This window comes from Euprymna scolopes, chromosome 7 (assembly GCF_053919585.1).
Source record: "Euprymna scolopes isolate OS-2025 chromosome 7, ASM5391958v1, whole genome shotgun sequence".
In the NCBI taxonomy this organism is placed as follows: Eukaryota; Metazoa; Mollusca; class Cephalopoda; order Sepiida; family Sepiolidae; genus Euprymna; species Euprymna scolopes.
The window spans coordinates 142,643,816-142,667,188 of NC_136488.1; the positions used below are offsets into that span (position 1 = coordinate 142,643,816).

General features: G+C 35.4%; 1 protein-coding gene and 1 pseudogene across 7 annotated transcripts in view; both read right to left on the bottom strand.

Moving 5' to 3' along the window:
- Positions 1-4,074: 4,074 nt before the first annotated feature.
- LOC145280013 (uncharacterized) overlaps positions 4,075-23,373 on the bottom strand; it is a 183,187-nt gene continuing 163,888 nt past the window's right edge. For 6 of the 7 annotated variants that reach the window (XM_080131649.1, XM_080131648.1, XM_080131646.1 and 3 more), the window contains 5 exons: positions 21,441-21,551; positions 16,509-16,664; positions 11,879-11,971; positions 7,749-7,892; positions 4,075-4,262 (listed from right to left, as the gene is read on the bottom strand). In XM_080131649.1, coding sequence (XP_079987775.1) covers positions 4,227-4,262; positions 7,749-7,892; positions 11,879-11,971; positions 16,509-16,664; positions 21,441-21,551 — 540 coding nt within the window. In that variant the 3' untranslated portion in view covers positions 4,075-4,226. The remainder of the gene's footprint in view (positions 4,263-7,748; positions 7,893-11,878; positions 11,972-16,508; positions 16,665-21,440; positions 21,552-23,373) is intronic. The other variant, XM_080131647.1, reaches the window with a different exon arrangement.
- LOC145280421 (5S ribosomal RNA) lies at positions 6,036-6,152 on the bottom strand (annotated as a pseudogene).

Genomic DNA, 23,373 nt, shown 5'->3' on the forward strand with positions numbered 1-23,373 from the left:
AACTAAGCTCACTCCCAGTTCTGTAAATCTTAAAGAATCTGTTTAGCTATTTCTGAGTCTACAAGGAACGAACTCCCACACATTGCATTTGTATAATTTTTAGAGATAACTCTTAAAATGTTGTCGAAATTCAGTATCGATTAGAAAAATTTAACAATCTTATTCTTTGCTTTATATATTATGTAAAAAGCCATAGCAACTTCAGTTCGTGTTTTTGGTTTAGCAAAACTAAGTCTCCAGGATGTTGACGTTAGTTAAACAATAAAAAAAGGTTTGTTACTCGTCATATATTGAAAAGAAAAAAAAAAAGTATAACTTAGCAAAACATTGCCTTACAGCTGAAGTATTTAGAATCTCTAAAGATTGACTGTAAATGATACGAATTTTAAAAAAAAAAAAAAAAAAATATGTGCAATCTTTGCTTCCTCCTCTTCCCCCCCCCCCCCCTCAATGGATGGAGATTTTTTTTTTTTTTTTTTTTCCTACATAAAACTATCGGGGTTGCCTGGGTGTTTGGAAGTCTGTGTGGAGCACAAAAAAAAAGTGGTGGCAGGCAGGTTCGAAGGCGTGAAAGAAAATTTGACATCTTACCACTGTTATGGTGCGAAAGGAAGTGAAATGTCCAAATTAAATTTAGCGATGTCAATCAAAATATTTATTTGCAAAAGTGAATGAGTTCGTGTAGAAATGGACGTCTGGCTTTCTGCTGTTTCATTTGTTTCCCGAAGATGGGGAAAACCAGCTCCCTCTACAAAAAGGGGTAGCTCTGGCGGTATCCAAATGAATAGCAATTGTCTGATATGAAGGGGGGCCCCACACCCCACCCACCCACATTGATCAAAGTTGATTTCCTTTCTGGATGACCTGGCTAGGAGTTTGACTTTATATATACGAGAATGACACGGAACCAGGGATTTTTTTTTTTTTTTTTTTTATAAGTCTATCAAAATAAATGTACAGATGACATTATCTAGGGAGTATAAGCAGTTTTAAATAAGTGTCGAGAACCCCTACCCCTCCTGGAAAAAAAAAAAAGCCTTTCTTGGACATACAAAAATGCATGCGGCCATTTTTGCCTTACTTATGAGATAAGTTTTACATCACACTTGCATTAATATTCAAAGCCTACTTTCTTAAATTTTGAATCGAAATACTGTTGTAGATATGAAAGCTAAAGTAACTAATTTTCATTTTCTTTGAAAAACAAACTGTTATTTATTCTAAAGTTTCTTTTTAGATTGGTTTCATTTAAGTATTACACTCTGTTCTATTTATACATTGTGCATTATTGCGTAGCATTTAGGATGAAGAAAAAAAATATGTATATGTCTCTACCAAAGTAAATTTTTGGTCTATAGACTTGAGATTTGAACTTTTTTTTTTTTTTTTTTTTTTTAAATTTAGAACAATTATTTATAAGTCTGTAAAAAGAAAAAAAAAATTACCTTGGCAGGGTAAATTGAACAAAGCTGTTAACACATGCACAAAATTAAACATTCATAGTTTAGTTGCTTAATTTTTAACATGTCTGTAGCTCAGATAGTTTAGCGCTTCAGCATCATTACTAAGGTTCAATTCTAGCAGATGGCACCCATGTCTTTATTACAGCTTTGGAAATCATTACTATACATTTGATATTCAATGGAGAATTGGCTGCATGAATTAAAATATATTACTTATGCATATTTATGACCATGCAATGCCATGCTGGTCAAAATGATGTTACTAAACCATTTCTAGGATTCTTATTCAAATTCGGATCAAAATCAACTAATTTTGATTTAAAAAAAAAAAAAAAAAAAAAAAAAATATAAGCCTACAAACGTATTAAGAATCTTACTTGATCTAATGACTATTGTTTAAATTAAACTAAATATTGCTCACCCTTATGCTTAGCAAAGATTGTATACATGAATCATTAGGTCCTGTTCTTTGCAACTTACTTTCTTCCCCATTGCCGTCACTTCATAAAACAAGTTTTAACAAAAATGTTAATTCAAAGAACTTTCAACCAATGGAAATCTTTCCCGGCTTTAAAAGTAACATGTGAACCTGGGAATTCCTATAAGACCTGGTCGATAAAATTGAGTCACAACTGAAAGACACCAGGACATATGCTATTCGTCTCCCACTCTGGCGACGGGAGGAAGCAAATCTCAAAGGAAAGGACCATGATTAGCGTGTCCAGCTTTCATCACCTTGTGCATATTTATACACACCTGAACAAGGTAAATCAACATGCCACGCTGCTAAACACTTACATATGTAAATTATCTGCACCCTCGTATTATTCACTCTATGAACGCATTGACTTGTGACTACTATTCACTCAACTTTTTTTATCCAAACGTGTTTGTACTAGAATCATTTATTAGCATTAGAATAATTTCTATTATCTCTTGAATTAAAATGCTTAGTTATACAATTGTTTTGGGGGTTTTTTTTCTCAATTTTTCTTGTACAAAATCCTGTTTTAAGTAGCACTTGCTATCTAGTGTTCCTTTTATTTCAATGTTTCATTTTCATTTTATTAGGTATGCCTTGTGTGTATATGCTAACAGGACCCATGTACTGATGTTGCCTGGTGGCGGTATGGCACAAAACCCAGAACAGATTTGGTAAAGGACCTCTTCTTCCCTCCCTCCTGCTGATAAATTAAACTATAATTGTTAGTGAAGACCACTGCCAGTGTTGTAGTTACTGACGAGGTTTGGGCTTATTATTTGTAGGTGCTAGCGTTCAATGGTGGCTATGATCAGTGTCAGCTTCTATTGGAATGCTAACTGAAATTGTCTGTTTTCAACTGTCAGTTACTGGTGGACATAAAATTGACTGGTTCCTATTACTTAGCAGACGCATTGCATGCCTTCAAATGTCTGGCACTGTTAGCCATTGGTAGGCACCGTCATCTCTGGTTACTGTAATTTGATGTAGAGGGATAGGAAATAATACTTATATTATGATTTTTTTTCTATAAAAAATTATAAGAAAAAATACTTTAGTGGAAACAAGTGATATTAAAATAAAATAAAAAAGCAATATAGAAAAAAAAACATCAATTGCTGCATTTCTGGTCTTCCATATTTTTGATAGATGAATGTAAGGAATGAGCTGTTTGAAAGTATTTTGCATTAATAATTTGGTATCTTGTTATCTGATGTATAACATGAACAAATAATGTAAAGGTTTCTTGCACTGAAAAAAAAAAGTAAAATAATAGTCCAAGAAGTTAAAATATATGATGGAAATATTTTTTAATGTATGTAAAATCGCTACTGAGAAGCGTCTTGGCTGTGCTCAGAAATAGTAACCTGTTAATCCAAGAACGACTGGTTCTAATGTTGAAGTGTTTTCCCAATTGGTGGTTTCCATCCATTCCATCATTCTGCTAAACTATGAAATTAAAAATGGGAGCAGTCGTTTTGTATTTTTAACACAATGTAATATGTATGGAATTAAAGAAACTCCCTTTCGGGATATAGTTTTCTCAACTGTACTGATATGCAGAAGTTCAAGTGTAATGTGAACAAACATCTTTCTACTCATCTCTCTTCATAATGTCCCCTAATAGTAGCCCCCTACTTCAAAATGGCACTTGCCTTGTTTGGGGTAAAAATTGAATAAAAAAAATTTTTTAAAACTTAGGAAGTGGAATAATTAGCCGGTGACTTATAGGTAAGTATGAATATGAATAAAACAACCAGTGATTTCAGGGTTTGTGGGAGGAGTTAATGAAAATATTTGCAACTACCTAGGAGGATTATATCTTCTAGGTAAGTATGATGATGAATAAAAGAACCAGTGATTTCAAGATTGTTGGTAGGAGTAAATGTGATGAGATAAATTATTTACTACTACCTGTGTGAGATTATGTAGCTGAGAGAGTGAGGCAAAAAAAATTTTTTTTTTTTTTTTTTGAATGGAGACAGAATGTGTTTGGGGGGGGGGGGGCTCGAAGATGCTGCAGTATTAACTTTGAATGACGAGTGCAAAATATTTGCATGAGAATGGCCTCTTCAATTTCAGGTTTGATAGTTGGGATGGGGGATGTCAATCTTATATATAGAGAAGGTATATGTATATCCGTTCATTTTTATTTCTTCACTAAAACATGACTTTTAAATCATAGTTCATATTAAATGTTGGTGTGGTTCTTGCTTGTACACAAAGACGCTCCAAGATAGTATTTACCAAGGCCAGAAACCATACCACATATCAACCATGAACTAGACTTCTCCTTCTTTCACCATTTTATGAACAAGCTGAAAAACAAAAACAAAGAATTTTAAACTCAAACTAAAGTTTCTTGATTTAGATTAAGTATATAATTAATTGCATTATTAAATAGGGTGCTTATACACTATGGTGCATCAGTGAAAGTCGCAGTTTAAAATAAATTAACAGAAAAGCTCTTTGCTATACTTGCGTAGCACCAAAAATTATGAAAAATGAATAGAATTTTAATTAAAAAATAGAAAATCAGTTTTATATTTTGCCAAATCACCATTGATAAGAGCAGAAATCAGCAGTGATTTAATCTTAATAATGAATGATTGATCAACAAAATCTGAAAATTGATTTTTATTTTTCATCAAAATTCTACTCAATAATTTTTCTAATACTGGATCTCTGTACGAGATGCATAGATATTCAAAATTTCTTTTTATCTCTCAAACATGAAGTTAGTAAAGAAGTTGAGAACATAAGATTTTAGCTGAAGAAGATAATAAAATTGACCATTTAAATAAAGTATAGTATATCTTTTATGTGGTCGCTTCGTCTTACTGGATTCCAGGATAAGAATTCATCTAGTCTGGTGGATTATCCTGCTTCATGCTGTTACTTGAGGTAACATCATTTGTGTTGTATAGCTGGGAGGGGGGTTATATATGGAAGATGTTTCATACCTTTCTGTCCGGAAGTCCTTTGTCTTCAACTGCTGCTGGGCGCTGTGATGACTGTTCACATTTTAACACAAATAAAACTGATTGAGACATACCTGACATTCTTCTTTGTGAAACACAGGACAACGGCTTTATATTTTATAAATATGAATTTATTTTGGAATGTCTCGGTGTCTTCATCAGGAGTCTGCTACGACTACATGTTTGTTTTTTTTCTAGCCTCGTTTCTTCCTGGCCTTTCTGGAACACATCCGTACGTCAACAGACCTTGATGACCAAATCCAAACTCCCAGCTCTAATCTTTTTGACCTGTCAGTTCTGGTGACATAGCTGATTAAAGGACACATCTCCTTAATGTGACCTCCGGTCACCTATCTGAATGTGGCATGATCAATGTCCATCCATCCATAGCCCTTGAGCCCCTGGAGGGGCATAGGCCATCTATAACTTTTTTCTTCTGTGTGTTTGTTTTTTTTTAGTGATCACCACTTATCAAGGCCCGGAAGCCACTCAGGGATAAGGGTTATTACAAGTACATTACATAGTGTGGAGATTTGATGAAGTGTTTACTTAAGGGGGCGGTTCATTAGGAATTTGTTAACATTGGATTTGAAGACATCCAAGTTGTAGTCCGGTGGGAAGCAGGCAGACGGAACAGTTCCACAGGCGTGCAGTTCTAAGAAAGAAGCTTTGTTCATGGAATCCGCGTTTTGATTTAGGCACAGATATAAAGTGGGGGAAATTTTTCACAGTGGATTCAGCTAGACGGGTGTTTTTTGTGAAAGATTGGCGAGGGGGGAACAGAGATTGGAGTTCAGACGAGCACCTGCCATGGAAATAACGATAAAACAAGGATAGGCTCGCAACGTCTCTTCTGTGGGAGAGAGGTTGCAGGGTAGAGAAAAGGGCATTCCCCACTAAGCCACAAAGTCTATTTTGTACTCTGTCAAGGCAGGATAGGCTGTTTTTAGCAGCTACTGCCCAAATATGGCAACAGTATTCCATTCTTGGACGTACTTGGCTTTTATATAGATAGAGAATTGCATCAGTAGTGTTTGTAGATGTTTTGGTAGCGAGGAGTTCTTTTTACAGGGTGAGGGTGCTGGCCCCACACCCAACCTTCCCAGAAGGCACATACAGCGCCTAGCCTTTCCAAATGGTCACCCATCTGATACTAGCCAGGCTCAACGTTGCTTAACTTCAGTGATCTGGTGAGAACCGGTGTGTCAACGAGATTATGCCATACGTAATCAATGTTACTTATCAATTATTGTTTTGGATTTCTAAATTCTTATGTTTATAGCTAAATACAGCTAAATCTATAAACATATCACTTAACTATTTACATAATTAAGTTTCAGCTAAAGCTATTTTTACCAAAGCAATATTTCTATTCTTAGCCTAGCAAGGTCACTTCTGTTGTCTACTTATCGATAAATAGATAGATAGATCAATAATAGCTAATTAACACTGTTTAACCATGCTATTAACTAACACTTGGAGAAGGTACACCATTCCTCGTAAAAAGCCAGTGTGAGTTAGCAATACCAAGCAGATCTTATTTGGGTTGCGAATATCATGTTGTTTTGAATATTTAGTCAGGGTTTACTTGTAGGGTGAAGTATCTTCAGTAGACAATTTCCAGAAGGCATTAAAATTCTCTGCAAGTAGGCATTCAAGTTCTCTCTATATAAATGTACGTGTGTAGCCACACTGATGAGCATTAATGAAGACAAAACATAAATATGTGAGGGGATCTTATTGGGCTGTCGAACACTTCATGTTATTTTGAATATTTAGTCAGTGTTTACTTGTTGGGTGAAGTATCCTCAAACCATGTTGTTTTGACAAACATTTGTACAGAGAGACCTTAGATACTCGAGGACAGTGTCTAGAAAGCATATAATAATCATCATCATGCAGCCCGTCAGCCTTGACGATGACTAGTTGGGGCCTCAGTGCTTTATCCTTCAGTATAGGACTTTCCACCTTGGCTCCTAACTTGCTTGCGCAGTTTGGGTGTGTAGTATCTGTTGTGCATCAAATAAACACCCTCTGAACCTCCAATGCTCATTTCCAGTAGAGCGAACCCACAACGACTGGCAGCAGAAGAGGCCACAGCTTCTGGTCGAAAGTAATCTCAGTGAGGTAGACAGCCACCCTATCGTGTCCACTACTACGCCTTTTCTTTCTGGATGAGGTTCCATAACCTTTTAAGGAAAACTGCAAGCCAGCAGTAGGATTTGAAGTCAGAGTTCCCATCTCAAAGCTTTTTGCTGTGATAAGGCCCACAAGGCAGTGGTGTTTGATTTTGGGGTTGGTTCCCCAAGTCTTCACCCAACCAAGGGCACCCACAAGACAGTGGGGTAGGCGTTGGTAGTGTACCAGGGCATGTCCACACACCGGTGGGCCATAACGCTGGGGTCCCTACTACTCCAAGATCTCCTACAGGTTTAGCCTGGGGACGCAAGGCGCCCAGTTATCGTGTGTGGCCAACGTGGAGGCACTGTAGGAGTCTTGATGATGGAGAGGCTATGTACTGGCAGGGAAGACTTACGCATAGCTGCTCCCTTTTCGCCATGAGATTAGCCAGCGGTGTTCACTGGAAGCGAGAAAGCACGCAAGCATGAACTTAACACTAACTTATACCTAACACACTCGATGCATCATATCCCCTGCCGGATTAAGAATCCAAACACACACACAGTAAGCATATAAGGTCTCTCCAGTAGGCATCCAATGTCACAATTCATGAATATTCAAATGGAAGTAGAATAAATAATGATTGTGGTTGCGACCCAATGGGTCATGAGTATGCCTAGTAACATTTAAAATAGACATTACCTTTTTAAAATGTTTAGCAACGCTGAGCAGAAATTCTTCTGGTTCTCTGTGAGATGGTACCAAACTTCTAATAGGTTTACCGGGATTTTCTTTGGCATCGTACTTTCCGGACTTTAAAGCGAGATATGATTTGTTGGTTGCAATCTGGAAAAGGAAAGCTTATATTCAACTCTTAATCTTATATCTAAAACTCATTATGTCTGTCTGTATGTCTCCATTTGTTTTTTTTTTTTTTTTTTTTTTTTTTAAACTGCATCTCCTCCAAGACGCAAAGTTGCAGAGCAGTGCAAGGTGGGTCACGTGATTGTATTTTTTTTTTTATGAACCGTTTTTTTGGTAAAAATAGCTGTTGAGGGGTCAGAATTTAAAGAAATTGGAACTTAACAGCTGTAAGCCGACTTAGTTCCCTTGTACGCATGCACAAAGATATATATATATATATATATATACATGACACTTGTACAGTTTAATCAAGACATTAAAAAGAAATGAAAATATCGAAAAAAGTTTAAATTGTATGTATCCGTTATGGAATGAAGTTCTCAGAAAAAAAATTTCACTTAATTTCATCAAGTAGATTTTGTTTTACAGCGAAAAAACAATTTGTCATGATACTGAGCAAAATGTTCGATTTTTAGGAAGAAAAGCTAGTATTAAAGATGGGGAGGGAGTGTCGGCACTTTAACTAGAGTTATCTCCCCGTATCGTGTTCTAAACTCCAAACAAAAATTTAAAAAATTCCAAGATGTCTGCCTTCAACGCGCTCTCATAAAAACGTGTTTTTCCGCTGTAAAAAAAAAAAAAACTACTCAATCAAATTAAGTGAAATTTTTTTTTTTTTTTTTTTTTTGAAGATTTTCAGTTCAAAACGGATACGTACAATATAACCTTTTTTCGATATTTTCATTTTTTTCATGTCTTGATTAAACTGTACAAGTACCATATACATTTATATGTTAGCTATTTCATATCCAACTGACGACAGCTCAAACAGTAACAACTAAGGCTGGAGCACTATGTTTTCATTTAGATTTAGATTCTAACTGATGGCACCCAAGTATTTTTTTTTTTTTTTTTTTTTTACTTTGAAAATCATATTAGGTACAATATAATAATTAATAGAATTGACTCTGAAATAAAATAAAAATATGAAATCTGTATAAATTAAGATGTCATATTTAAGCATCTTTTACAATCGGGCAATGCCAGGCACCCTGCTAGTTAATTTATAATACATAATGAATTAGTATATGTAGGAGACATATCAATGTCTCTAGTCATTGACAAGCGATGCACTTGGTCATAATTTATGCCAAGGAAGTTAGAGATTTAATTTTGTTTTGAGGTTACCTTTTTCTTAATGCATAGGGTTCCAGATGATGTGATCATGAGGCAATCATTGATTTCATTAATTGATTTAGGTATATGATCACTAGGGCTAGGACAACAGCATATTCTTTTCATTGTTTTGACTCTCGAGTGTGTATCCATTGATATCTTATATGCTTTTATGTAGAGTGATATGACTCTCAGTTGATTTTTTTTTTTTTTTTTTTTTTACACAGGAATCACCACTTATCAAGGCCCGCAGGCCACTCGAGAATAAGAGTTAATTGGTATACATTAGTCAATATGATTATTATGTAGTAAACATAAGTAGTGGGAATTTTGTAAATTGGATTACTAAGGGGGACGGTTCATCAAGAACTTGTTTACGTCAGACTTGAAGAGAATCAGATTAGTCTAACTGTTAACTTTGTCTAACTGTGTCAGATATACACTCGAGGGTCAAAACAATAAGAATATTCTGTTGTCACAGCCCTAGTGATCTACCTCTTTTGGGATGATTGTAGAGTGGGAGTACATGTCTGCAAATGTTTTCCTTTTCCGATTTTTTATGTTTAATAATTCTTTTTATGTGAGTGTTTGTGTTCACTTCTCCTTTACATGTCTTTTGCGGCTAACACATGAGAGAGAGAGAGGTGATTAGTATTGCTTTAACTAATAAGTCTTAACTATCTTATTAACGATAAATGGGTAAACACAGTGAACAGAGATCTTAGCAATACATTTCACTCTTGGCGATTATCCAAGTTTTTCTTTCAACATCAAACATTGCAACTGTCATGATCAACAGAGACGTGTAGAAGACTAGGATATAAAATACCCTAACTCGCCACAAGAAAATAATGAAACGAATAGAATTGAAGGAAATAAAAACTCAATTGATGGATAAGATAAACGTCGCTTATTTTACTGTTGAAAGAATGAATGTTTTAGATATAACATGTGTTCATGTCCACGCGGGTGTAACCATCGTTTGTTGCAGGATTGGTATTATAGAAGGAAAAAGGAAATGTGTTTTCATCTCACGGTCGGGTCACTATCGTTCGCGCGTGGGAAAAGAAGTGAGTGATATAGTAGAAAATGAGAATGATAGTCCAGCGTGTAAACAAAGACAAAGGATAGAGGGTTGATATCAGTTAAACTGTGCGCCATCAGCTACGTGGTGGTGTTCTCTGGCACAAGTAGTAGATAGAGAGAGAAAGAGTGTACGTACTGTCTGTTGGCCTTTTGTCCCACATAGTAGTAAATGGCATGAGGTACGCAGTCAGTCCGTAGACCAACCGGCTCGAAAGCTGGTCCTAAAAGGAAGAAGCCGCTTGTTGCTCTTTCTTTTATACTTGTTTCCGGTGGTCTTTTGCGCATGTGTGTATTTCCTTTGAAAGGGGAAGTGACGTTGTCCTTGTGTGTGCACGTGTGTGTGTACGTTAGCGTGTGTGTATATACACGTGAATGTGAGTGTATGTACGCGAACATGAATATATGTACGTGTGTGGACGTGGGCGCGTATATTTGTGTGTGCATATGTATATGACAAGTAATATAGCTTGAGATGTGAACGCATGTTTTTGTGTGAGACAAGAAAAGGCTCGCGCAGACGGTAGCAGGCAAAGGCGAACCAATGTTCCATTGAGTGGAGACAAAATGCATTTTTGGAATGGTCCAAGAAAATCTAATAATTAAGCTATACACTTAAAAGATAAGTAATTCTCTCTCTCTTATTTTCTTTACTCCCTCTTTTGATCTTTCAACTATAAGACACTCACTAGCTTGATAAGCCAATCATTCTTCTGTTGTTGAATTAATTGAATAATTAATTATAATAATAATTAATTAATTACAAAATGTCAAATGGCTTTTTTCTTTTTCTTTTTTTTTTTTTTTTGCATCTAACAGAATTGGCCTCAGTCCTTGGAGGAAAGCAACACACATTCATGCATAACGATGCTACATAGTAACAAGCTTTTAATTATTAAAATATTAATAATTAAATGATTTTGCTGCTGACACCTCATGTAACAGACGTATCGATTATTTATTTTGTTTTTTTTTCCCAAAATAAACTGTTTACTTATTTATTTAGGCTAATAAACAATGTATTCCATTTTTTTTTTTTTTAATTTAAAATTTTGTGAAATATTTTTGTAATTGGTTCTTCTTTGTTATTGTAGCAAAATTCGAAAATTGAAATATTAACTTTCAAGTGAAACCAAGGGATCTACTTAATTGTCATGTCACGGTAATGAACATATCCCAATATTACGAAAAACGATAAAATAGAAAATTAAGTATTAATGAAAATAGTTTTCAAAGACAATTAGCAAAAATTGAGCTTTGCAAAAAAAAAAAAAAAAAAAGTTCTAATCATAACAAAAGGGAGGTAAATATTTTCTGAAAACTGAAAATCTTTGGCCAATTCAGCAAAACTTAATTTTTGCTAATTGTCTTCGAAAACTGTTATTGTTTTTCATAATGTTTGGATATTTTCATTATTGTGACATGACCATTCAATAGATATCATTGGTTTCACTTGAAATTCGATATTTCAATTTTTGGCCTTTTGGTCAAGATCAAAATGTAGTATCTGTTCTTCAGATGCTGCACTTCATTTTCTGCCTCTCTTTCGGTGGAGGAGAAATCCTTCACGACTGAGACAATTTTTATTTTTGTACCTTTTCTCCACGTTAAAAAACGACCCTGGTGTCTAACTCTGTCCCGTGGGGAGGCATAGTAAATAGGTACAATAATGAAGAAGAACCTTTTAATTTGCATTTAAATAAACTTACCTTTTGCTGACCGTAAACATTTCGTGGCAATTCATCACTTCTTCTTGCGTCACAAATCCTTACAAAAACCGAAGCATTAGCAAGGTGGTTTATCTGGGTATGTATATAATATAGATAGATAGATAGATAGATAGAATTTATTTTCTTTTTTAAAGTTTAAATTTACATTTAAACAATTGTATTGTCAGTTTAATGATTCTCTCTCTCTCTCTCTCTCTCTCTCTCTCTCTCTCTCTCTCTCTCTCTCTCTCTCTCACACACACACTTTCTCTTCTTTCTTCTTCTTTCTTCTTCTTTCTTTTCTCTTTCTTTATCTCTCTATTTCCTTTTCCCTCTCACTTTCTTTTTCTTTCGTTCTGTTTCTGAGAGGGGAAAAATAGACCTATTCTCAGCTAACTAGTATACGCCTTCTCCCCCCCCCCCACGACCCACCAAAAAAAAAAAAAAACTTCACTTGAGTAAATTCCTCTACAAATTTCAATAGCAGGTGAGGTGGGTTGCAGGTGTTGTAGTGTACTGTTAAGATTAAGTGTAGATTTGATTTGCTAGGTGCAATGATTTAACGTGTATGATTGACTGAGAATGACCTTTTTTTTCTTTTTTTTTTTTTTTCTTTCTTTTTTTTTTTTTTTAAATTTTCTTATCACTTTGTTTTTGCTGGGGATGGGGCATTCTACCAGATGCCAGACATTCTCCCGTTAGTTTAGTTACTCCAACCGAGAGATCTTTTTAAGATTCTAACAGTCCCTTTAAATGCTATTGTTTGTATTTCTCTTGCACTTGTTTCACAGGGTATATTCGCCAGATAGTTTTTGAAATTCTTTTTCATTAACCCGGTTGCTTACTTCAACTAGGGTTGTCCACTTTCTCCTTGTCCCATATCACTATTTCAGACTTAATAGCCCCATTTTCTAGGTATGCAGCTGTAGGCATTTACTCTCGGGGCCATCCTACTTAAAATATCTCCAAATTGATGAAAAAGGACTTTGCTTCTATGCCATCGACAATTTTTCTTGTTTTAATTTTCTTATCATTTTGTTTTTGCTTGGAATGGGGCATCCTACCGGATGACAAACATTCTCCCATCAGTTTAGTTACTCCAGACGAGAGATCTTTTAAGATTCTAACCGTTCCTTTAAGTGCTATTGTTTGTATTTCTCTTGCACTTGGTTCACAGGGTATATTCGTCAGATAGTTTTTTAAATTCTTTTCCATTAGCTTGGTTGCTCCTATAATGACTGGTATGATTGATAACTTCTTAAGATTCCAGTTTCTTTTCATATTGTACATAAGTCCTTGGTATTTTGTTATTTTCTCTCTCTCTGCTCTGTTAAGGCCAGCATCATTAGAGACGCTTACTTCAACTAGGGTTGCCACTTTCTCCTTCTTGTCCCATATCACTGTTAGGCTTAATGGCCCCATTTTCTTGGTATATAGCTCTTAGCCATTAAACAGAATGCGGAAAGTGTCCAACCCACCAATATCTTTTCCATCGCCGAAACGTTTCATCCCTGTTACTGTATTATAAGTTAATGAAATGTTTTTGACGAACTGAAAGCATATGTACTCCTTCGACTTACAGGGTCGAACAATAAAATCGTCGTCTTAAAGTAAGCAGAACTTCAGCTCTATTTTAAAAACTTTCATTGGACAAATCGATTTAGGTAACTTGATTATGTAGTAGAGCTGACATCTACTCAATGTAGCCACCTTCAGCCTCAATCACAGCCTGGATACGTGTCCGGAACTAAGAGCTGCAGGAATCATAGTTGATGGTGTATGACTTATTTCCAACTGTTCTTTCTGGTAAACATGTTCCCAAGACTTGCTGCTACATCTGTGGCTCAATATGAGGACAGAAATTTAATTGATTTATTGATGTAGGAAACATTTAAAGTTGGATTTCAGTTGAAATAATTTGTCAAATCCTGGTGGATAGAAGCCATTTTGTTTTTTAAATTTTTATTCACCCCAAACAAGGCGCAATGCCACTTGGGCGTGAGGGGCTACTAGTTGGGACTATATCTACAGAGACACTATGTAGGGAGTTGAGCAGTGAGATGTCTGTTTACATCACACTTGAACTTTGGCATGTCAGTACAGTCAAGGGAGCAGAAGACCAGGAGGGAATTCCAAAGTTCAACAGTCTGAGGGAAAGAAACTATTAAAGTAGAAGGTTTTTCGGCATCTTGGGATCGCTACAGTGAAGAGGTGGGATTTTTCTACCTGTCTGGCTAGTTAGGGCTATTTACATTGAGGGGGCACAATGGGACAAGGGTTAGAGCTTGGTTGATAATATGGGATCTATTAGGTGTGAGACTCTTTTTTAGACTAGTGATAGCAGCACCAGTTCCATATGTGGCAACAATACTCCATGAGTCGGCAAATTGTGGCTTTGTAGAAATATAGGATGTCAGATGTGAACAATTTTTCTAGTACAGTAGAGAGAGCCCACCTTCTTTGCAGCAGCCTTGGCAATGTCTTCATATCCTCCCATCTGAATATTGTCCAGAAACAATTCAGTGTTAAGAAAATAGATATTCACTAAGTAAATAAAATATTTTAAGTTAAAAACGTTATCGGCTTATTTTTCATGAAAAGATCAGCTACCTGAAAATAAGTATCCAGAGAATATCTTCAGTAGACAATATATAAAGTCGTCATTTGGGTGTACAGCAAGGACAGTAAATTCCTTTTAAAGATTTATACAATCAATGCATTCGAAAAATGAGAACACTTGTTAAGCTGTTTTATCAAGATTAACAACATATGGGTAGAGAATTTAAATGAATTCTTTCGATCATGTTATAGTCAAGTTAGTTATGCGCATTTGTTAAAAATAAAAGTGGTAAAAAGTCTGTAGTAGACAAAAAAACATTTCATTTATTAATAGTTTGTCTACAACAAATTATAAAGACAGCAACCATGATATATGTAGATTAAAAATATGATTAAATACATTGTTCCCATACAATAAAATGGACATTCCTAACAAGGTAAAGAATATAAACACATGACAAAAATGTGCATTTTCGCCATGGTTTCTTTTTTGTTAGGAACTACATTTGGAGTGTATCACCTATATGTGCCATGATAGATCAGCAACTGAGGAAGAATTGTTGTCTTAATTCTCAATTACGTATTGGTATGTGAGCTGGTAAGATATCATGATGATGAGATTTAGAGATCTACCTTTCGGAACCAAGGAATTCTTGGCCCAAGCGGTATAACTCAAGATTATAAACTACTTTCTCCTCAAAGGAAAGTAACTCTGGTTCCTGAATAACTTTATTCCCTATGTTGTCATTGTCGGCATGCATTTGTGTCTGAATATCATAGTTCCCAAGTCCAATACAGAAAAGAAGCAGAAGAGAAAGCTTTGAGTTTCGTAAGAATTTTAGTCATTATCAGGATAGTGATTCCTTTTGTGGCTGGAAAAAACAATTTGGGCTCTGAATAGTCTGTGGGGGGGGGGGTTACGGCTGATTGGCTCTAAGGGCCCTTTGTTGCTATTTGGTTACCAGATTGGCTCTTCTATTTTCTTCGAATTGACTTGTACCCACTTTGACTCTGTTCCTCCATTCGTGTCTGTTGTTCGATGAGGCTTCAAAGGAGTTTTGATCTATATTGGCTTCACCTAGAGATTTCTTCAGTTGGTCTTTGAATCTAAGTAACAGACAGCCTTGGGGTTGATTTTTTGCATTTAGTTGACTGAAGAGCATTTGTTTTTGCAGTTTAGTGTCCTCCATGCGAGCCACATGGCCAAACCATCTCAGTTGGTGTTTCATGATCAAAGCCTCGATGCTGGTGATGTTGGCTCTCTTGAGAACAATTATATTGGACACATAATCGTCCCACTTAATCCACCTGATGGTCTGCAGTTTTTTCTGGTGGAACTATTCAAGTTTTTTAAGGTTTTTACTGTAGATGGTCCATGGCTCGCATGCATATAATAGGGTGGAGACAACTATGGCGTTGTATCATCATCATCATCATCATCATCATCATCATCAGGACGGGGTCCTTGCCCGGACCAATATGACTCTTCCTCTCAAGAGTTTCCTGTCTTCCATCAGCTGCCTTAGATCTTCAGATTCACAATTGGCGTCGTGTGCTATTTGCTGGATGTACATGGATCTAGGTCGTCCTTTGCTTGCGCGTCCGTGTCATGAAGTCCATTGCAATACATCACTCACCAATTCATGCTTGCTCCTCAGACAGTGACCGGCAAATCATAGGCATCTTTCCCTGATGGTATGAGATATGGCAGGTAGGTTGCCATAAAGTTGCTGCTTCGTGGGATGTATACCATCACCTTCGTCAGGGTGGTTAAATCTTTGTTCTTTAAGACCCTGGTGGACAGTCTGGCACAACTTCTCCTGGTGGTGATTGGGCCAGTATTTTGGTCTTGGTCTTGTTAACTGCTAGGCCAAAGCACGAGTACGTGGCATGAAAATTGTCCACAGACTGCTGGAGTTCAGCTGGGGATTAGGCTATGACAGCGTTATCGTCTGCATATCACAACATCCCTACGGAGCTCCCTACGTAGTAATATTGCTATTTAAAAAATGGAGATATATTTGAAATATTTTTAGTTTTAACAAAATTACAAAAATAAAAATATCCTTACATTGCCCTTTAAAATGTTTTCATTGATGCATTCGTGGCAAGATTGTGAATTCAGTTGATTAAGTATCGCGACTGGAGGTGCACCATGGAACAACGGAAGTTGGAAAGGTTCTGTGACTGCATACTGTTTTGTGAAAACGTGAACCACTGTCCAAGCCTGTAATATAAGTATAAAGGGGTCGTTAAGTTTTAACTGTGCCACTACACTTCAAACTTCTCAGACCCACACGCTGTCTGGCACCGTCACAAAAGAACAAACAAATAAAAAGGAACAAAAAAAAAAAATCCGACTCAGCATCTTTTTTTAAACACAAATGAAATGCATTTATTCGTGATTCTTTCCAAACAACGAATTTTATTATCTTGCAAAAGTCTCTCCGCACACACGTCTCGATCTCCTCACCCTCGTACTTACACGTTCATCTTCCCTGGCTACAACTTACTTTTCTCCTTGACCACATGGTGTATTTTTCTCCCCTTTTCTTGTGCTAATTTGCATATGTGCTTTAACAGCTGCTGCTGCTGCTAATATTTTCATTGGTTAGCTTACCTTCAGCTGCTGTTGATTTTATCACACGTGCATATATGCGCTCTGTTACAGCAGATTTATTTGTATTTAAATTTAAGCCTATTCCTTTACAGCATTGTAAGAGTTAGATTTTGATGGGCTATTTTCTTTTGTGTAAACTTATGTTCCCAACGTGTAGTGATTGATCTATTATCTACTGAAAACACTTTGTGTACATATTAGGGGTCCTACGTTGGTGATGATTAAATTAGCTAGTGGGAACTTTAACAAGGGTCACACTGGGTACATGATAACCCAAATCTGTAAAGCAGAATTATTGCTTGAAAGATGGATGCCATAAAGTTGAGACAGAGGGCAACAGGTCAAACAGTAGACAAAACAGGAGCCGAACAATGATAAAAGACGTCATGTTTTTGAATTGAGAGAAGGTTTTTCAGATCAGTCTCTCTGTGGAAGCTGTGTAAATGATATATCACAATAATGTAGGAAACAGTGATAATAGCTAATTGCAGTATGTTTACTCGACGTATCTGTGTGTTAGGGTTAAAAAGTAAATAGTCAGCTAAGGGGACATCAATCTATTTTCCTCTCCTAATTCAATTCTCTCCAAATAAAACCGGCCTTGGATATGACCTTAAACAATATCCGATGTTGAGACCCCAGCTTGCGGGCTTTGGGGAGTGTAGAGCCACCCTTTAATTGCCATTGCTCCCAAGTCCACTCTGACCTGGACTGGTAGTACCTGTTAAGGTCCCAACTATGGGTTAAATAGAAACCGACTTTTAAAAAAAAAAACAAATATACTCTATTAAAAAATTGTTCTTCAAAATCACTGGATTCGGCATTAAATAACATGAAAAGGGTTGATATGCCATGAAACAAAAACAACCGACCAAATAAAACCATTTATGAAAACTCTCAGCGAACATCTCCTTGTGTCATCTTCTTCATGAAAAGAAGCTTCAAGCACTACAGGAAACGGTGACAATGAAAAGAAGTGACTATAATAGAAGTTGAAAAAGGAGACCAGATATAAACACCTCCACTTATGTATAAATATGTATGTCATACTCACGTTGACACACCGGTTCTCGTCAGATCACAGAAGTTAAGCACCATTGAGCCTGGCTAGTACCAGATGGGTGACCATTTGGGAATTCTAGGTGCTGTATGTGCTTTCCGCTTATCTCGGCATTGTTTCCAGTCGTCCTGAACATACACTTGCCACTGGTATTCAACAATGTCGACTCTTGCCACAAAAATTTCACGTGGAGGCACCCTTTTTTTTTTTTTAATGTATAAAGACTCCTTCTTAGTTGTTATTGGAAACATTACATATATTTAGCACATTGATGGCAATTCTAATTATAAATTAGATGTACCTATAAGTGATGGGACGATTCCAATATTTGTCTTGATTCTGATATAATTACCGATTCCATTCTCCATTTCCGATTCTGATACAGTTACCGATGATGATTATTTTTAAATCTTTAACTATACATAGCTGTAGAGTTATTGTTGATTTTTTGTTCAATTTTCAAAGTACGGATTATTTAACATGTACATATATGTGTGCGAACATCTTCTCGTGTCATTTTTTTTTTTTCATGAAAATAAAGTTACTTCTATGGCAACCACTAGACGAAACAGCAATGACAAAAAAACAAAAAAAAAAGTGAAGCATGCATGGTCCCCTGTGAGTGCACAGTGAACGAGGTATAAAAAAAATGACTAAGTTCAGCATTTGTCCCCACCCTACCCCCACCATTTAACCCCAAAAGTCCTTAGGGGGCGTCAAATCCTGGTGAAAATTAACAAACAGTGCAGTTTTAGGCCTTAACATATGTAAATTTGGGTTCTGCACAATGCAAATAAAGAAATGACTAAGTCCATCATTTTCCCCCCCCCCATTTAGCCTCAAAAGTCCTCAAGGCCTTAACATATTTAAATTTGAGCTCAGCACCATGCAAAACTGCTAAATAGACATACACAGAACATTTTGAACAAATATGGTAAAATAGTCCTAAAAATAGAGTGTTTTTATTAGCCCTAAAAGAGCCCCTGGGGCACACCCAAGAGTTATCATGAAGTATAGACAAACAAAATTATATAGAAATCAGTTAGTTACAACTTTTCAGAAAGTTTTATAAAAATCCATGGCATCAATTTTTTTTTTTTAAAATAAGCACAAAACTGTCAATTTTAGCCATTTTAACCAGAAAGGCAGCCCTAGGAGTTTTCCTGGAAAATTCGTTCTGTTACTTTTTTACTCATATCATGTTTAATGTTTGTGCCAAATTTAAAAAAATTCCAGGGCGTAGTTATTGAGAAAAGTGCGAACGGACGAACAGACAAGGGTAAATTTACAGGTCCACCCTCCTTTTGTTGGGGGACCTCCCCCCCCAAAAAAAATAAAACTACTACAAAAAACGGTTAAAAAGAGACTGCATATAAACTCCTGCACATATGTATAAAGAACTTATTTTTGTTATTGAAAATGTTACAGATTTATTTCCACTTAACCATTTACACAGTTTAATCCCGCTTTCTGAACAGTTGAACACGTAGAAGCATTTCCTTAACCGTTGACATAAAATCTTTTTACAACCTTTTTTCTATTGTTAATGGATTGAAGATGTGAAAGAAAGCTGATACAAAACAAATGTTGGAAGAAAAGATTTTCATTTTGATCCAGTTGTGATGAGACATACTTTTTCTTTATAAAAAAAATTAGACTTGTCGTTCAAAGTGAATGCGTATCGTTTCTCTCTGCTTCATTTTACTTCAGTCAAAGTTCTCGGAAATCAAGGGACCCTCTTTCTGGGGTTTTATTTTTATGAATTACTAAAGTGAAGTCTAGCGTAACAACATATTATGGCTAAAGGAATGTTCAGTGTAAATAGAGACGCCCTGATATTATTGTACCTATTTACAATGCCTCCCCACGGGACTGAGTTAGACACCAGGGTCGTTTTTTAATGTGGAGAAAAGGTACAAAAATAAAAAAATTGTCTCAATCGTGAAGGACTGCTCCTCCACCGAAAGAGAACAAGAAATGGAAGTGCAGCATCTGAAGAATAGATACTACACTTTGATCTTAACCAAAAGATATTATTGTAGCTCTTTTGTTAAAACTGCAAAAGTATTTATCTAAGCTAGCAGGGACGCCCGGCATAGCCTGGCATAGCCTGGCATAGCCCGGTCGTAAAATACACTTAAATATATTTTAATTCTTGCAGATTTCGTATATATTATAATAGTCAATTTTCTATCGATTTTTAGATATTAATAAGTTGTGATTTCAAAAATAAAAAAAAATATATCCATATGACATGGGTGTATCCACTTGAATTGAAACTGAAACCAAAACTTATATATATATATATATATATATATATATATATATATATATATATATATATATATGAGAGAGAGAGATAGAAATAAAAAGGAACAAACCGAGTTATGTGTTAATCAGTGTTTCGTCTTTATTTCAAGACTTCCTCTGGATGAAATAAAGACAAAACGTGATGAACACATAACTTGATTTGTTCCTTTTTATTTCTCTATTTCGTCAGAATACTATTTTCATTATTCTCATCATATATATATATATATATAGATATATATAGATATATATATATATACATATAGATATATATATATATATATATATATATATATATATATATATATATATATATGTTATTTGTTTTTGTTTTTGCAATACGTTTTGAATGAATTCAATTTACAAAAGTGCATTTTTACCTAAATGCGAGTTGGGAATAATTTTCCCTTTAACCAATTTGGTACCCCCACATGGGGAGCGATGTATATATATATATATATATATATACATATATATATATGTATATATATATATATATATATATAATTTTTAAAATATAATCATCCACTGACATGTGTTTCGTCGTCTACGACTCATCATATAGTGAGATTCAAAATCGGGACCCCACGGTAATGAGCCTGACGTCTTTACTTGCTGGTCCATCTCGTTGACTGTTAGGATATATCGCGATTTATTTAAATGTTATTTGTTTTTGTTTTTGAAATACGTTTTGAATGAATTCAATTGTTTACAAAAGTTCCTTCAGTTATAACTGAAACCAAAACTTATGAAGAATTCTTGGTAAAAGTATTTATTACAAGAAATGGAATGTCATAACAATTAAACAATAGTCACTTGGAAGAAAAAAAAAACAAAAATAAAATAACACACACACTATTGTATTAATATATAGATAACATCCAATACTTCTAATTATACAATAAAAAAAATGACATTAAATAGCCAGGTAATGGTTGGTATGATATAAAAAAAAAAAAGAGTAAAAAATTTAATGTTTTAATAATCTGCAAATATTCTCAGAATATTCTTACTTCTTCCAAAAGCGAAAACTTGTAAGTCTCCCCAGTTGTTGGTTTTGTATGGATCTCTCTTAAGTGAATGATGACTGTCAAATCTGGGTTGAAACTCCTGGAGGAAAAATTCTGAAAATTCAAAAGAAATATTTAAAAAAAAAAATTAAATCTTAGTGATATATAAAGGTATCATTGTTGAGGCATAATTATATCTCTACTTAATATAAGTACGATTGGCCTATTTAGAGTAAAGTAGGCGATATGTTCCCCCTCTCACTAACTGAAATAAAGAAAGAATTCAGTTGATAAATTTAATGTGTAATTCTTGAGCAACTCAGCTAAATTTCCCCAAGTCATTCCTGTCTTGATTTGAATGAAAATTGTCTGCCCCTTTTGCCTATATTCTATGCTAGACGGCGCATTTATTAGTATGTCTATTTGAAAAGTATACTTAAAAATGGAATGGCGTCGGCAGTTTTTTTGTTTTTTTTCAAAAGGAATGTGGAAAGATGCTAAATTATTTTGAGGAAAAAATAGCAAGCGAATCACAAGCCGCAAATTAACAACAATAAATTCCAATAATAAATTTTAACAATAGTAATTGGGGGGGGGGGACCGGGGGCAAGTGTAGAAAGAGAAACAATTGGGTAAATAAATTAATATATCACTGAAAGAAAAATTAATACATAACTGATTTTCATGTAAAACACTCGTCTAACTGAAACCACTATCAATAATTTTCCCCTCTTTATCTGAGCTTAAACCTCCTAAACGTAAATTCCATGAATAAAGCTTCTTTCTTAGAATTGCACGCCTATGGAACTTTGTTCCGTTTTCCTGCTTTCCAACTGACTACAATATGGTTGTCTTCATGTCCAACGTGAACAAATTCTTGATGAGCTGTCCTCTTAAGTAATTCAATTTACCAAATTTCCACTACTAAGAATTACTACGATATTGTCCCATCGACTACTGTACACTCATTGACCGTTATCCTCGAGTGGCATCCGGGCCTTGATAAGTGACGACTCCTTTGTAAAAAAACAAAAAAAACAAACAAAATCTGCGTTATCTCCCTTGGATTTATATCTGAATTATCTCCCTTAGATTTGTTCTAATGTTAGAGAATGAACACTTCGCACAGGAAAATTGGAAATCTTATTAAATTTTTCATAACCATTTACAATTTGATTGGTAATGTAGAAATGTTTTCATCTTCTACTTACAAATATAATCAAACAAACTAACCGTTTAGGAAGATTATCGTCTATCTTCTTGTTATATTATGAACTAGCGGGAGTACCCGGCGTTGCCCGAGTGTTTGTTTCCGGGACGGGGGGGAGTTTTAAAAAATGTTATGGTAGGTAAGTAGGAAGGATGAAACCCGGAGTCATGAGTAAAAGTGGGAAAATAAAGTGTGAAAAAAAACAAACAAAAAAAACATCTGCAACGTTAACAGTTCGGCAACCAAGAAAAGTCCATTCCAGTTGTTTAGGGGGAAAAAAAAAAAAAACGACTACGGTAGGTCGGCGCGAACGTGAAAATATAATGTGAATTGTCCAACACGCTAACCACTACGCCACAGAGCAATGCAGCTTAGTTTAGTGATTTTAAATAACTTCACATGAAAGAACTACGAAGCCAAACCGGTGTTCTCTTCTCAACTGTTCCTTGTGAACGATCCCCAAACGGTGTTAAGTGGTGGCAGGGGGAGGAGGAATTTTTGAGAGAGAAAATATTTTACCACTTCCATTGATCTTAACCGATTTTGGCCGTGACTTCTCAGCAGAAAAAGTATAGCAATCTAAGATTATCGAGGAATTTTAGAAATAATAAGCCTATAACACACCTCAGATATTGTTCTGCCGTTTGTGCATATTATATTTGCATGAAATATCTTGATTTTTAATCCTATTAATGTCAAAATCAGACGGGAAAAAATGAGTTCATT